Genomic DNA, 17,582 nt, shown 5'->3' on the forward strand with positions numbered 1-17,582 from the left:
CGCCGATGAAAAGGAGGTTTGATTCACGTCGACGTGAACGGTCATCACGTCGACGGGACTTCGGCCCATCCGGAAGGGAGAATATCGGCAGGCCGAAAATCGGCTGCCTTGCGCAGACCCGTGACATTCTCCGCGGCAGCGGCGCCATTAACGCCCCGCCGACTTTTCTCCCTTCGGAGACTTCGGCGGGGGTGGGATTCACGGCGGCCAACGGCCATTCTCCGACCCGGCGGGGGGTCGGAGAATGACGCCCCAGATTTGAGATTTCTGAGAATTGGTGCTCAGACTCCAGAGTATTTGGGCGAAATTCTCCGGAAACGGCGCGATGTCCGCCGACTGGCGCCCAAAACGGCACCAATCAGACGGGCATCGCGCCGCCCCAAAGGTGCGGAATGCTCCGCATCTTGGGGGGCCGAGCCCCAACTTTGAGGGGCTAGGTCGGCGCCGGACTGATTTCCGCCCCGCCAGCTGGCGCGGAAATGACATCTCCGGGCGGCGCATGCGCAGAAGCGTCAGCGGCCGCTGACGGCATTCCCGCGCATGCGCAGTGGAGGGAGTCTCTTCAGCCTCCGCCATGGTGGAGACCGTGGCGAAGGCGGAAGGAAAAGAGTGCCCCCACGGCACAGACCCGCCCGCGGATCGGTGGGCCCCCATCGCGGGCCAGGCCACCGTGGGGGCACTCCCCGGGGCCAGATCGCCCCGCGCCCCCCCCCAGGACCCCGGAGCCCGCCCGCGCCGCCTTGTCCCGCCGGTAAGGTAGGTGGTTTAATTTACGCCGGCGGGACAGGCATTCTAGCAGCGGGACTTCGGCCCATCCAGGCCGGAGAATCGCGCGGGGGGGCCCACCAACCGGCGTGGCGCGATTCCCGCCCCCGCCGAATCTCTGGTGCCAGAGACTTCGGCAACCAGCGGGGGCGGGATTCACGCCAGCCCCCGGCGATTCTCCGACCCGGTGGGGGGTCGGAGAATCTCACCCTTTGTCTCTAAAGTTGATGCATGTGCTCTGTGGTCAAAGAAGGCTAACATTCATTGGATAAGCTCGCCCAAGGTTCTGAAAGATTCAGCTGAAGACTCAGGAATGTAAAGGTGGTGGATACGGTCCTGCTGTATCGTCCGACTGTGTGCCTGCAAAGTTGGAGTGAAACTTTTTCCCCGGCACATCCAGGCAAGCACCAAAGCAGGTGGTCCATGCGAGCACCCATACCTCACTGCTCATGCCGTTGGTCAATGCAGCAAAGCAGAGCTCCATGAATGCCTTTCTATTGATCAAAAGCAGCCAGCAGAATAAGCTGTTCTTTCACTAAAGGCCAAAGAGCATCGCTCAAGTGTTGAGAACCTTGGGCGAAATTCTCCCGAAAAGGCGCGATGTCCGCCGACTGGCACCCAAAACGGCACCAATCAGACGGACATCGCGCCGCCCCAAAGGTGTGGAATGCTCCGCATCTTTGGCGCCGAGCCCCAACATTGAGGGGCTAGGCCGGCGCCGGAGGAATTTCCGCCCCGCCAGCTGGCGGAAACGGCCTTTGTTGCCCCGCCAGCTGACGCGGAAATGACGCCCACTCCGCCTTGTCCCGCCGTTCAAAAGGTGGTTTAATCCACACTGGTGGGACAGGCAATTTATCGGCGGGACTTCGGCCCATCCGGGCCGGAGAATCGAGCGGGGGGGGCCCGCCAACCGGCGCGGCGCGATTCCCTCCCCCGCCAAATCTCCGGTGCCGGAGACTTCGGCAACCGGCGGGGGCGGGATTCACGCCAGCCCCTGGCGATTCTCCGACCCGGCGGGGGGTTGGAGAATGACGCACCTTAACTATGAGGCTAGAAAAGCCGCTGGAGGGTTTGGGGGAAGACCAAACTTTTGCTCACTGCATGGATGCACCCCTGACCCCAGCTCACTTTCAGATATTTATATATTTCGGGTGGGTACTCACATCACGAACTGGTGGAAAATCGCTGAAGAACCTTTGTCACAGGGCACAGATATTTAAAAGATTCCCAATTATTCAAAAGCCCAGTTTCTCGACTGTCTCTCCATAACAGCATTAGGGGTGTACCTACAGCACAAGGAATCCAGGGTTTCAAGACAGGGGCCCACCACCACCTTCTCAAGGGCAATGAATGCTGCCCTGCCAGCCATGCCCATATTCCACGAATAAGTGCTAAAAACAAGGCTTGTCCTGTCACTGATTGCAGTAGTGAAATTAGCCTTCTACATGATCCTTAACAGCACTATTCAAGGAATGCACAAGTGTCCAATATTGTTCAGGAAATAGGCCGCATGAAATAGTTCCCTCATTACCTGGTGCCATGAAATATGACAAACTTGTGGGCAAGTCCGGGAGAAGCATAAATACTAACAGATCAAACAAAGATTTTAGAAGGAATTTCTTCACACAGAGAGCGGTGATAAAGTGGAATTTGCTGGCGTACGGAATGGTGAAGATGATAGCATTGATGTATTTAAGGGAAGCCTTGGTGCATACACGAGATGGAAGAGAATACGGGGATAGAGGAGTTTGGGGTTCATGTGAAGTTCAAACGCAAAGATCAGTTGTACTGAATGGCATGGGGTTCTGTGCTGTGGATCTCTAACAGAGTAATAAGCCCTCCAAAGGCTCTGAACGATTCAGCTGATGGCAGATGAATATAAATGGTAGCACAGTGGTTAGCACTGTTTCATCACAGCCCCAGGCTCCCAGGTTCGATTCTTGGCTTGGGTCACTGTCTGTGCACGTTCTCCCTCTGTGTACCCGAACAGGTACCGGAATGTGGCAACTAGGGGATTTTCATAGTAACTTCATTGCAGCATTAATGTAATGACAATAATAAAAATTATTATTATTACAGAGCATAAACACAACAATAAAATCTCACCTTCAATTTTACTGATCGTCGTATATTTTCTAACGCATCATATATTTCACTCACTACAGAGGTCCCAGATAACAGTAATCTGAAAGTATCTTCCAGTATGAAATCTTTAGTGATGCGATCTGCAAAAGCTATGCTGTCATCTGCTTCAAAGACTGGCTGTTGGTGCACCTAAGCAAAAGAATGTTAATGACTTTATTTCATCAATCTCATTGAAATGCTTCGCAGTATAAATATGTCGCCAAAGTAATTGAATATGTGTAGATTCCTGACCCATGTACTCACATCAAGGCCAAGCTATCATCAAATAAAGCACCTGGTGCTGTTAAAATTCAGGACCAGACCTCAACATTCGTTAGGATACTGGAGGAGAACCCCAAACAATTTTTTTAAATTAGTAAAAATGAGGAAAGGATACTTCGTCCCAGGAGTGATGACCCTGACCCACAGGTATATTTTATGTTCAAACAAATGTTAATTTAAAAACAGAGTTAATATCAAAGGAATAGCTTTACAATGATCACTTAAACAGTTCTTAAACACAAGGATAAAATTAAATGTACTTTCTATACCTTCTACTAACTTTCATTAAGCAAATGTCAAATGCCACTTATAAATAAAGTTAACAAAACAGGTTTACTTGCTTATCTGGGTAGACCTTTGGCAAGTGTTCCTTTCAAGACCAGATCCAGTACACTTCTGCTCAACGTAACAGCATTTGGCAAAACTGCTGTTCAATTTAAAATCCTACAATAGACTGCAAAAGTACAGTCAGATCTGGCTCCTTCCATTAATTCCATCATCTGTATACTACTATGATGTCATGTGATCTGCTTAGCTGGGACTAAATACAACCCTTCAAATTATCTATACCCCAGGGAACCATCCAAAATAAACAATGTTTCATTGGCCCATTATCTGTAACCAAGTATGCGGTTAACATCAATGATTTCTTCACCTTTTACAACTCCTTAATTACAGCTTTAGCAGACACACTTAACGTAGGTTCTTTAATCATATCACTTCATCAGATATATTCCTTAACCCAGATTTTTAATAACACTGCAACAGATATAAAATATAATATAATATATAACAATACCTAGTGTGCTAGATCTGCCACCAATCTGAACAATCCATTTACATAAACTGCTGCCAATGAATTGCTTCAGTATCTGAGGAGTTGCGAATGGTTCGGAACATTGTGCAATCATTCCCACTTCTGATCTTATGGTGGAAGGAAAGTTATCGATGAAGCAACTGAAGATGTTTGGGCCTAGGACACTACCCTGAGGAACACCTGCAGTGATGTCCTGGAGCTGAAGTGATTGACCTCCAACCATAACATCATCTTCCTTTGAGCCAGTCCATGACTCCAACCAGTGGAGAGTGTTCCCTGATTCCCATTGTCTCCAGTTTAGCTAAGGCTCCTTGATGTTTGCTTGGTCAACTGCTGCCTTGACGCCAAGAGCAGTCACTGTCACCTCTGGAGTTCCGCTCTTTTGTCCATGTTTGAACCAAGGTTGTACTGAGATCAGGAACTGAGTGACCCTGGCAGAACCCAACCTGAGCGTTGGTGAGCAGGTTAAGTAAGTGCAGTTTAATACCACTGGTGTTGATGATTCCTTCCCTTCCCTCACTTTACTGATGAGGTGGTAATTGGCTGGGTTGGATTTGTCCTGCTTTCTGTGTGCAGGACATACCTGGGCAATTTCCAACATTGCCGGGTAGATGCCAATCTTACAGCTGAACTGGAATAGCTTGGCTAGGGGTGCGGCAAGCTCTGGAGCACAAGTCTTTACTACAATTGCAGAAAGTCGAAAGCATAGACTATGGAAAGTGTAAGGGTGCAATGAAAAAGGAAATGGGGGAGGGGGGGTCGTGTGATGAGAGTGCAGGAGCAGCTGCATTTTCACGAGTTCTGGCCCTGCTCATCTTGTAATCCTTCATTTTATCCTGGTGTGCCCATTTCATATTTTGTTTCCTTGGGATATATGTCTTGCACTATGTCCATGGAGGATCCTGATTGGAGTTTGCAAAGCGGAGCTGTGACAAATTGTAGAAAATCCTCATTTGAGTTGGGGCCCAGCATTCTGTGGCGTAGTTGTTAGTGAGTGGGCTTTCACTGCGATGGTGCTGTGCACATCTGGATGACGGCCACCACTGAGAATGTGGTTCTAGATGTTAATCCTGGCTCTGTGGTGCAGGCCTCTGGAGCTTACTTTGCAGATGTAAAAGGTATCCTTTGGGAGGAGGGTGGAGGTGCAGGAGAGTGTTTTCGAATTCAGAAGAACACTTTGCCTGGTAAAGGCCCGCCTTCGAGACGCTGAGATCCTGTTGCATGACGTGTCGTTTATCCTGACGGGATCGGGGCGGGGGGAGGTATAGGGGCCGGGCAAGGTGTGTCCGCGAGCCCGGTCCTTGGCAGAAAGTGGGGAGGCGAGTTCCTGATTGAGTTTGAAGATCGGCGGCCATGCTTTAGTAACCTTGATTTGGAGACTGGGTGCATCAGGCTTGACGAAGAACAGAATGGCCCGATCGTCAATGGCTGGGGTCAGTTGGACCCACCCACCCCGGCCACTCCCCCTATATTATCCTATGCTTGATGCTCGTCGCGAGGTGTTGGACATGGTTGAGTGGGTCGAGCCCCCCACCCCCCGGGCCGGGGGCCTAGTCTGGGGGTTGCTCAGGCTCCGGAGCGGCAGTATGGGTGGAGGTGAAGGTGCTTCGTTCAATGGAATCCTTGAAAGATCCTGAGGAGGGTTCATTGATTTGGTGTCAGCCTTCTCGAGTAACATAGTGCTGTCATCATCCCGCAATTCATCCATCATTCTTCTGGACTGAATTGTAGAAAAAAGGATTAACAGAATGGATACGCTAATCTATGCGGCACATGATTATGTGGCACTGACAGTCGTGTGCGAGGTAGTGTAGGGAGCAGAAGGCCATTTTACCTTCCCAATAACTCATTATGTACGTACTGTAAATAATGCAAATATACTCGGCTCTCCCTTACTGCAATACTGGCCAAGGACCTTCGAGAACATGATGTGGAGATGCTGGCGTTGGACTGGGGTGAGCACAGTAAGAAGTCTTACAACACCAGGTTAAAGTCCAGCAGGTCTTACAACACCAGGTTAAAGTCCATCGAAACAAACCTGTTGGACTTTAACCTGGTGTTGTAAGACTTCTTACTGTCTACTAGAACATGAACGGCCTTTTCTGCAGCAAATCTGCTATTGGCGCAACTGGGATTCGAGAGTTTGACAATGATTGGCTGTGCAATGTTTTTCAAAAAATTCCTCTGAAAATGCAAGGACAGGGAATAGCATCTAATCACTATAACCCCGATCTGTGTTGCTGCCTTTACACTCAGAGGCTGCATTCCAGCATCAGAGGCAAAAGTACAAGGTTTTGGGGCGTAAATTTCCATTGTCAAGATCAGCGTTGATACCGGTGTAAGTCTTGACGTAATTTGGGGCCAACTGACTTCATCTTTGCATTTCCAGATGTGAGTATCCCCCCTCGTGACCGTGTGGAGTATTGGAATATCGGAAAACATCTGGGACATTTGAGTCTGAGCTCGCAAGTATCATTCAGCTCTCAGATCACTTGTGCTCTGCTGACCTCTGGTGGATTTAGTTATTTTCTGCAATTTTTCTCATTGTGCCTGGCGCCGATGCCGCTATTTCCGCTGGATAGCAGGAGAGACCCGGGGGGCACCGACCTGATCGCAATACTCCCCATCCGTGGTACCCGGCACAATCTGGATCAGGCTCTCCCGGGCCGTGATCCAGACCTGCATATTTAGATTAGTCATAACACGCATTTAAATATGCGCAGCCCACTCCAAGCCGGAATCACCCTGTGCCCGGGAGTCACCGGCTCCACCAGCTCATCGGAAAGCCGACACCGATCAGTGCTGGCCACCATCAATAGAAATCAGCGTGATGGCCATTGGAACCCCCAGGTGGTTGGGGTCAGGGCAGTGGCAATCTGCCAGGTTGGCACTTGCAAGGGCGCTAGGTTTCCAGGGGAAGTGCCAAGGTGCCAAGAAGGGCCATGGCCATGAAAGGGGGGGGGGGTGTGAAGTGGGGCATGAAAGGGGTATGAAGAATGGGGGGTATGAAGGGTGGGTATAAAGGGGGAATTGAGAGAGAGGTTGAAGTGGGTACATGGGGGGCGGAGGGGTGCCTGAAAGGAGGGTGGGGCCTTTGCAACCCCTTAGTATGCCCACCTGGAGGGGGAGGGATGTCCCAATGCTGCCGAGATGGATTGGGGTGGGGCTGGGTCACCCTCATGCCTGGGCGGTGTTGCGGTGTTGGGGGTGGGGGGTGGGGGGGGGGAGGTTGCCCCTCTGGGGTTGAGAGTTGGGGGGGGATTGCGATATCTGTGACAGTGGGGGACCTTCAACTTAACATTGAGATCTGGGAACCCTGTAAAAAGTGCAATCTCGGAGCAACCTGGCGGGTTTAGCTGCCCACACCAGAAAATATTCTAAGTATGGGGGGGGGGGGGCGGGATTCTCCCTCCTGCCAGCCGGCCAATGGGGTTTGCCATTGTGGGCGGCCCTAAGCCGTTGGGAAATCCCTGGGATGAGTGCGCTGCCGGGGCAACGGAGAATCCCGCCAGTGGAGAATCCAGCCACTGTGGAGACCGTGCCGAAGGCGGAAGGAAAAGAGTGCCCCCACGGCACAGGCCCGCCCGTGGATCGGTGGGCCCCGATCGCGGGCCAGGCCACCGTGGGGGCATCCCCCAGGGCCAGATCGCCCTGCGCCCCCCCCAGGACCCCGGAGCCCACCCGCGCCGCCTTGTCCCGCCGGTAAGAGAGGTGGTTTAATCCACGCCGGCGGGACAGGCATTCTAGCGGCGGGACTTCAGCCCATCCGGGCCGGAGAATCGCCGGGGGATGCCCGCCAACCGGCGCGATTCCCGCCCCCACCGAATATCCGGTGCCGGAGAATTCGGCAACCGGCGGGGGCGGGATTCACGCCAGCCCCTGGCGATTCTCCGACCCGGCGGGGGGTCGGAGAATCTCGCCCCGGTCGCTGCCAGCGGGAACAGCGCGGGAACACTGGGAGGGCGGCCTGTGGGGCGGGGGGAGGGGTGTTCCTGCACCGGGGGGGGGACTCAAAAGGGGTGTGACCCGCGATCGGTGCCCACCGATCGGCGGGCGGCCTCGCTGAAGGAGGACCTCCTTTCCTCCGCCGCCCCGCAAGATCCATCCGACAACTTCTTGCGGGGCGGCCGCGGGGAGGACGCCGACCGTGTATGCGCGGGTTGGCTTTTATGCGGCGGCAAGGCCTGGCGCGCGCAAATGACGCGGTGCCGCTCCTAGCCCCCTGGGGACGGGAGAATAGGGGCTGGGAGCGGCCTCCGACGCCGGAGTGAAACACTCCGGTTTTCACTCCGGCGCCGGGACTTAGTCTCACGATGGGAGAATTGCGCCCACTGTTTTTCTGCACCAGGTACCTCCCCATGTAAATAGCTTAGTTCTCATGTACATAGTCTTGTAAATATTTCGCACACACGTAGTCAGGGACATTCTCACCACACACTATTTATTGCCACACAGGTACATTTTTTATAAAAGGGAGATGTCATAATATACACCAGTATATCATGGTGCAGACACACACTGATGGACACACAGTGGGACCAATCAATATACACAACACCGCAGCCAATCACCAGTGAGAGCACACGCACTATAAAGACAGGGCGTATCAGAGTTCCCGCTCATTCGAGCTGCAGCTAGCTCGGAGGACAGAGCTCACAGCCTGCAACACAGACATTCACCATGTGCTGAGTGCATCAACTGGTTAGGACAAGGCAAAGGTCTTTAGTTAAAGCTAGTATCGTGTTAACCCACAGTTAGAATATGTTAAACAGTTAATGAGTCAATAAAATAGTGTTGCACTATTTCAAGTGTTGGTGACCTATCTGTGTTCCACGGATCCAGAACACCCAACACAACACCCCCCGGCGCCGTTCCGCCTGGGCCACGTTTGCGTGGACCAATACTGAACAGTACCCGGCTGGGGACTCCCTGGGAAGGCCATTATGTGCCTGGAGTCCGGTCGATCCTGGGTGAGTACGCCTTTGTAGGTTTAAAATCTACTTAGGCATGTCGCGGCCTGGCCACGCCCATTGTGGGCAGGATCCTGATCGCGTTGCGATGTCCATGTAGATCTCGCGAGGTTTACTGGCTCGGCCGGGAAGCCTGCAGAAGGCCTCTCCCGACATCTAATGGCAACATCACGATGTGGCCGGTAGATGGCGCCAACAATCTCTGAATACGGAGTTACATCAGCAAAGAAAATCCACAGAATCCCATTTCATGGAATAATACCTTTTACGTGACATTTCCATGCAGAAAAATAACTTTAATTTGATTTAGCATTATGGGCATTTATGGGAGCACGGTAGCACAAGTCGACAGCACTGTGGCTTCGCAGCACCAAGGTCCCAGGTTCGATTCCCCGCTGGGTCACTGTCTGTGCGGAGTCGGCACGTTCTCCCCATGTGTGCGTGGGTCTCCTCCAGGTGCTCCGGTTTCCTCCCACAGTCTAAAGACGTGCAGGTTAGGTGGATTGGCCATGATAAATTGCCCTTAGTGACTAAAAAAAAAAGGTTAGGAGGGGTTATTGGGTTACGGGGATAGGGTGGGAGTGAGGGCTTAAGTGGGTCGGTGCATACTCGATGGGCTGAATGGCCTCATTCTGCACTGTATGTTCTATGTTCTATGTATGTTCTATGACCAAAAGATTGCAGTATGACTGTTTGATAAAATGTTGACATAATCTTACCTCAACAACCACAGGATAGGCAGATGCCCCAAAGCTAAGGTCAAAGGCCAGCAGCTGAAAACATGAACAACATCTGAAAAAGTTAAATTAACATCAGTACATTTAACCGGCAGTACACTAAATACACAGAACGTGACCTGGTCAGAATTCAAACAATATAGAATGGTCATCATTGCATGTTTTTATAACCAGATTTGGGCAGTCAAAACATGAATATACACTTTCTTACACAAGCGATTGATTTTACTTTAGGAATGAAACACTATCACGTCTTTCAATAAAATGTATTCTTTTTAAATTTACAAACTAGTCCTTGACACTGGTGGGGCTGCGGGGGAAGGGTGAGCAATTTTTTTAATGGCTGCAGACGGAAAACTAAAGTTTGTGGATCAGTCTGCTTGCTATACATCCACTGGAGGAACATTGGAAAGGGTGTCATGATATGCAGACATGCAGATAATGGTATACAGACAGGCACAGACAGGCAGCTAATGAACACAGAGAACAGGACATGACCAATGAGCAGGCAGGACACTCAGGGGTGGTATCTCACTGTAAAAGGCACGAGGCACTCACACTCCGCCTCTTTCCACTGATGAACACCTACAGAGTGAGCCAGGGTGTATGTACAGTCTCGCACCTCCAGCACGTGGCTAAGAGCTAGTCTGGTTCAGTCAGACAGAGTAACCACACTTAGGTTAGCAGAGAGCCGAACTCATAGAGAACTGTGCTAACTGTGCTACCGGTTCAATAAATCAGACTGAACTAACTTCAAGGTCTGGAGTATCTTTTGGTTAAAGCTGCATCCAGTTGCAGCCTGTGTTATCCCAGAGTACATAACACAACAAAGGGTATAGATACCCTTACACTTCTCAGAATCCTGCCTGTGCCCAAACTGAAAAAGTCTTCACCATATGTCACCAAACCAGTGTCTTACAGATTTACAATAGTCCTTTTCCTGTTGCATTGCTGATTAAAATTCACACAATCTCTCACCTGATAAGGACAGGTACATAAAGTAAGTAAAGTCGCCATAGTCCCAGGTGACCAGAGGCTGCTTTCCCCTTTGAGGGGTTTAACCTGAGGATCACCACACCTCAGGCGAGGGGTGAGGTTGAGAAGGCGGGGCCTTCATGAATAACCTCAGCCGGCACGGGAATCGAGCCCACACTGCTGGCCTCGCTCTGCATCACGAACCAGCTGGAAATGGAGCTATCGGCTCCAAAGGGGGAGAGGGAGCAGAGAACTAGCCTCTGCGAGGGGAAATCTCTCCCTACCTGGAAGAGTCCCCTATCCCCCTAAGCCGGAACCACTCTTTGAGGCCTTCAGGTGTGTGAGATCCCTTCACAAATTTGGAGTAATCTTTTTACCGCCTTTGAGAAATTAGGAGACAGGAAAGCTGAAATGGCCCCCCGAGATCTGGACACTTTTAATTTGAGGGAGCTGTCTGAGCCCACTCCAGGCTGCCGCTGAGGGGTTCCTGAATTATTAACAGACTACGGCTGACGTCCTAAGTATCTACGAGTTAGTCCCAGAGGCAACAATTCACGAACGCCCGTCAGAAGCCAATCCAAACAGACATCACACCTGAACGGTTGGAACAAATCGTATTTGGCCACAGGACAAGATCTCTAAATATCGCACGCACCTATGAGGGGTTGTGGGAGCTCGTCCTGTTGATGGAATTGAAAAACTGACCAACCTCCAACCCCCCCCCCCCCCCCCCCCCGAAATGAGTTCCAGTCCTCTCTGAAGGCCAAAGCCCTGATCAGCGGGGCGGGACAAGAATCTGTGTTTTCACCGCTCGACAAGGTCCATCGAGAGTGAGGCCTTGTTTCAGGCCCTGTTTCAGTTGGGATTGTCGCGAAGATACCGGCGGTGTGACTTGATTTCCTCCTTGGTAACGATTTGGCTGACAGCCAGGTGCTAACCAGGGAAAGAAAAGAGGCCAAGACCGAGCAGCAGAAATACGCCGCAGGGCACAAGGCCGAGGAAGATCCAGGGGTCCTAAAGCATGGACAAGCACGTGTATACCTTGAGCGAGAACTGCTCGAAGGCAGCAAGGCCGAAGCCGGGTCAGAATCCAGAGAGGGCCCCTAGAATCTGAAACAGATTCCCCAAATAAAATAGGGGCCATAGATGTCTTAAAGCTGGGAACGAAATATTGAGGGATAGGCCCCACATAGCCGAAGAACCTGGAAGAAGACACAGTATAAAGGAAAGTCTGGAGTATGGCTGACAAAAATCCTCTTTCCGGAGTTATATAGGGACAACGGGAGTGCTCAAACCAATAAGGAGAAAGGTAAGGGGACGGAGTTGCCTCCCCCAGTTGAATAGCCACCAGAAAGGGTAGCTGGAGCTGCAGCTCCAAATGAGGGCAGTCGTGTTTCAGAGGACATGGAATGTGCTGTGAGAGCACCCCCTTGCAAAGCCAAAGCCCCCGGCCAGGAAGCCAGTGATTCATTTTGTTGACCACTTTATGGCATATTTAGATATGGAGCAGAAAAGTTCCCGAATTGGCGCAGGAAGAGCGAGGGTGATGCCTCATGTAGTTGATAAGGCACCCGGAGGTACAGCAAGAGCAAACCATCCCCCAGAGGGCAGCAGTGTCCCAAAAGACAATGCACTGACCACTCAACTGACCAGCAGATGGATCCCAACCAACCTGGATGCCATGCTCGCCTACTGTGCTGGCCCAGAAAGGCTGGCCCATGTTCAGGGGCTAACTGCCCACCCGCTGCTGTGCCAACCAAAGGCACTTAGCACTGGAAGCTGTAACTCTCCAGCTGTGCTAGCGCCCGAACCGGATTGCCCGAAAAGAAGTCAAGGTCCCTTTATAACCACCCCCCCCCACCTCCTGACCCCTCAGCTGAACCCCAGTCAATGGGTCTCAACAACTGAGCCCAGAGGTTACCAAAGAGAACAGACAGGAGCTTGGCTGGGCAAGACCATCCCAGGGCCTGACACCCACAGAGAGGGATGTCCAGCTTTCCCCTGCGGATCACCCAGAGCAGTTCGATCATCACCCGCCTAGTGCGAATCACCCTGCAAAATCCCCACACCCTTTTTGAGGATGCTTAATCAGGAGGTTGGAATCCTTGATCCCTAACAGAGGGAAGTCAGAACTCTAGCCTCGAATAGAGGCAAGTATGTTTTTGAAAAATTAATTTATGGGATGTGGGCGTTGTTGGTTAGGCCAGCATTTATTGTCCATCCCTAGCTACCCATGAGACGGTGGTGGTGAGTTACCTTCTTGAACCGCTGAAATCGGCACCCTCTGTGCTGTTAGGGAGGGATTTATAGTAAAGTATCCTCTGGAAATAGTGATCATAATATATTAGTTTCGTAATGACCCAGATTTCACAGAGTGATGGAACAATGGTGCTCTCTTCAGGCCTTAAAGAGAGATGCCCACAAAGATTGCTTTGTTGCACAAATTTCTCCTTTCCCAACATTGGTTGAATCTGGCACCAAATCAAGGAGATTTCCAAACCTTGAGCAACAATGGTGTCAACAATCATTGTGAGCATCCATCACATTCAAGTAGTTTGACGGACAACAAACCGGGAAATAAAATGGTCCTTTACTTTTAACTGAACTTTATAGACAGTGAAATAAATGGTTTACACATGCACATGGTGTTAAGGTGGAAACTGACATAGGTTTATTTATTTAGCGAACGCATAGTCCCTAAGCCAAGCAGTTTCTTCTGGCCCTGCTCTGTTGTGTGTGGATAGGACCTCCATTGAGTCTGTGTCTTGGACATTGGCGGCACGGTAGCACAGTGGTTAGCACAGTTGCTTCACAGCTCCAGGGTGCCAGGTTCGATTCCCGGCTTGGGTCACGTTCTCCCCGTATCTGCTTTTCAGAAGTTGATGTCAGTTTAGCGTATTAGTGACAATGAAATGAAGACAGTTTCTCCATTATTACCACCATAAATTACAGTTTGCGGGTGATGCAATTCAGTCCAAAACTAATGTCTTTAATTTGAACAAAGCCATCTGTGAAGGAATGGAAGGCAATTTGGGTGAAGAAGGTTGGGAAATTAAAATTTACAACAGGAGATGAAGAAATGGCAAACATTTAAAGAAATAGTTCATAATTTTCAACGAATCCACATTTCCGTGAGGATTAAAAGCTTTACATGATTTCTCACGGCGAACCAGAGAACCTCAGGTTAGTGTTAGCTGGACACATAGAAGAATGTTGCCAAAACGAATTGGAGATCGCGAGTGCAATAAAAATCAGCAAAGGATGACAAAGAATTTGATAAAGAGGGAGTAGGATTTTAGAATAATTTTGCATGAAGTATATAAACATATGTAAAAAGGGAGACTTTAACAAAGTAAACGTGAGTCCTTTAGAAGCAGAGACAGGAGAAAATACAATAGATCATAGAATTTACAGTGCAGAAGGAGGCCATTCGGCCCATCGAGTCTGCACCGGCTCTTGGAAAGAGCACCCTACCCAAGGTTAACACCTCCACCCTATTCCCATAACCCAGTAACCCCACCCAACACTAAGGGCAATTTTGGACACTAAGGGCAATTTATCATGGCCAATCCACCTAACCTGCACATCTTTGGACTGTGGGAGGAAACCATAGCACCCGGAGGAAACCCACGCAGACACGGGGAGGATGTGCAGACTCCGCACAGACAGCGACCCAAGCCGGAATCGAACCTGGGACCCTGGAGCTGTGAAGCAATTGTGCTATCCACAATGCAGCCGTGCTGCCCCAAATGGGGAATAAAAAATGGTGGAGACTCCAAATAAACAGGCGGCACGGTGGCACAGTGGTTAGCACTGCTGCCTCACAGCGGCAGGGACCCAGGTTTAGTTCCAGCCTCGGGTGACTGCTGTGTGGAGTTTGCCCTTTCTCCGGTGTCTGTGTGGGTTTCCTCCGGGTGCTCCGGTTTCCTCCCGCAGTCCAAGAATGTGCAGGTTCGGTAGATTGGCCTTGTTCAAATTGCCCCTTGGTGTCCAAATGTTAGGTGGGGTTACGGGGATAGGGCAAGAGAATGCGCCGAGGTCAGGGTGCTATGTCGGGGGGTCACTGCGGACTCGATGTGTCGCATGGCCTCCTTCTGCACTGTCGGGATTCTATGGATATATTTTGTGTTTCCACAGCAGAAGTCACAAAGAGCATATTCAAAATGATGTCGAACCAAAGGTCCATTGAGGATGTGAAGCTTAAAGTAATTTTTTAAAAAGCACTGAAGAAATTAGTGGCAATAAAAGCCGAAAAATAAAATCCCCTGGACCTGGATGCCTACCCTCTGGGGCTTTGAAAGAGGTGACAACAAAGGTAGTGGATGCATTGATCTTGATGTTCCAGGTTTACTGATACCCTCGGACAGCCTCTGTGAATTAGAAGACAGCAAATATGATGACCCTGCTATTCAAGAAAGGAGGGCGAGAGAGAGAAATCAGGTAACTGCAGTAAGCAGGGAAAACGTTAGAATCTTCGGGATGCGATAACAGAGCATTTGTAAAATCATAATATGATTAAGCAGAATCGCAGTTTTATGAAAGGGAAATCGAAAAAAATCTAAAGTTTTTTTCATTCTTTACAATATACCAAAACAGAAAAATTAATTTTGTGCCACCTTTCAACACACAACCAACTATGAAATTGGATGGGCTCTTATGGAGTGAACCACCGGAATGGAGTCAAACTAACCTGGCTCACTCGCTCCCTCTGCTGGTGTATTGATGTCACTACCATATTTCTTCAGATTGGATTTCAAGCTATCTCAGTCCCTCTTTTTTTCTTTGACCAGCAGCATTTCTTTGGCAGAAACTCAGTTCTGAATAAAGTATATATTTTTTTGCAGTGCAGGGGAATTGATGAGCAATTAAACCGCTAAGATGGTTACACAAACCTTCTTGTTTGAGGTGACACAAACCGTTAACATACGGCGTAGGGCCACAATGCGGGAGGCTCTGGGGCCTACTATCCAGACACGTCAAGGTCCCTGACCCTCCGCTTCAGCAGCTCAGTAATCACCCTGATAGTCCCACTGTTTGGTTTCTACCCATGTTGCTCAGGTATAGTGCAGTTGCAGAGGGGGTGTCATAAGCCACATGTGGATCCCTCAGCCCCGAGTGGTAATCGAATATGGTATTGACATCAATACACCAGCAGAGGGAGCAAGTGGGAGGGTGGGGGCATGAACAACCTGGTAATAATCCAAGAATGCAGGTGGCTGGTGTTCAGATGTCCTGATAGCGACATGCGTGCAATCAATATGTTCTCGATAATGAGGAAGGCTAGCTTTCACTGTAATGCCCTGAGTGAGCTCCTTTGTGTTTTCTGTGTTGAGATCAGTGGGAAGGATGATGCACTGGAAAACTGGGAATTAGTGGCCAGCTGAATGTTGGTGTGCATCACAAACTGGGAGATACAGTCCCTTCTAGTTAAGACTGAAAGGGGTCACTGGCAAAGGCTTTATGGTGAAGCTTACAGAGTAAAACAAACATTAAGATGTGAAAGCTGAAAGCTCCTCTGACAATCTAAATAGAACAAAGAACAAAGAAAAGTACAGCACAGGAACAGGCCCTTCGGCCCTCCAAGCCCGTGCCGACCATGCTGCCCGACTAAACTACAATCTTCTACACTTCCTGGGTCCGTATCCCTCTATTCCCATCCTATTCATGTATTTGTCAAGATGCCCCTTAAATGTCACTATCGTCCCTGCTTCCACCACCTCCTCCGGTAGCGAGTTCCAGGCACCCACTACCCTCTGCGTAAAAAACTTGCCTCGTACATCTCCTCTAAACCTTGCCCCTCGCACCTTAAACCTATGCCCCCTAGTAATTGACCCCTCTACCCTTGGGAAAAGCCTCTGACTATCCACTCTGTCTATGGCCCTCATAATTTTGTAGACCTCTATCAGGTCGCCCCTCAACCTCTGTCGTTCCAGTGAGAACAAACCGAGTTTATTCAATCGCTCCTCATAGCTAATGCCCTCCATACCAGGCAACATCCTGGTAAATCTCTTCTGCACCCTCTCTAAAGCCTCACATCCTTCTGGTAGTGTGGCAACCAGAATTGAACACTATACTCCAAGTGTGGCCTAACTAAGGTTCTATACAGCTGCAACATGACTTGCCAATTCTTATACTCAATGCCCCGGCCAATGAAGACAAGCATGCCGTATGCCTTCTTGACTACCTTCTCCACCTGTGTTGCCCCTTTCAGTGACCTGTGGACCTGTATACCTAGATCTCTCGGACTACCATTCACTGTATATTCTCTACCTGCATTAGACCTTCCAAAATGCATTACCTCACATTTGTCCGGATTAAACTCCATCTGCCATCTCTCCGCCCAAGTCTCCAAACAATCTAAATCCTGCTGTATCCTCTGACAGTCCTCATCGATATCCGCAATTCCACCAACCTTTGTGTCGTCTGCAAACTTACTAATCAGACCAGTTACATTTTCCTCCAAATCATTTATATAGACTACGAAGAGCAAAGGTCCCAGCACTGATCCCTGCGGAACACCACTAGTCACAGCCCTCCAATTAGAAAAGCACCCTTCCATTGCTACTCTCTGCCTTCTATGACCTAGCCAGTTCTGTATCCACCTTGCCAGCTCACCCCTGATCCCGTGTGACTTCACCTTTTGTACCAGTCTACCATGAGGGACCTTGTCAAAGGCCTTACTGAAGTCCATATAGACAACATCCACTGCCCTGCCTGCATCAATCATCTTTGTGACCGCTTCGAAAAACTCTATCAAGTTAGTGAGACACGACCTCCCCTTCACAAAACCATGCTGCCTCTCACTAATACGTCCATTTGCTTCCAAATGGGAGTAGATCCTGTCTCGAAGAATTCTCTCCAGTAATTTCCCTACCACTGACATAAGGCTCACCGGCCTGTAGTTCCCTGGAT

The 17,582-nt window shown here is 50.0% G+C and overlaps 1 protein-coding gene across 1 annotated transcript in view; it reads right to left on the reverse strand.

The window, feature by feature from the left end:
• The window catches only part of cped1 (cadherin-like and PC-esterase domain containing 1), a 345,650-nt gene that overhangs the window by 186,245 nt on the left and 141,823 nt on the right, over nt 1–17,582 (reverse strand). The window contains exons 8-9 of the mRNA XM_072485221.1: nt 9,678–9,750; nt 2,872–3,039 (exon numbers count right to left, since the gene is read on the reverse strand). Of these exons, the coding sequence (XP_072341322.1) occupies nt 2,872–3,039; nt 9,678–9,750 (241 nt within the window). The remainder of the gene's footprint in view (nt 1–2,871; nt 3,040–9,677; nt 9,751–17,582) is intronic.

The sequence above is a fragment of the Scyliorhinus torazame genome, chromosome 19, assembly GCF_047496885.1.
Source record: "Scyliorhinus torazame isolate Kashiwa2021f chromosome 19, sScyTor2.1, whole genome shotgun sequence".
NCBI lineage: Eukaryota > Metazoa > Chordata > Chondrichthyes > Carcharhiniformes > Scyliorhinidae > Scyliorhinus > Scyliorhinus torazame.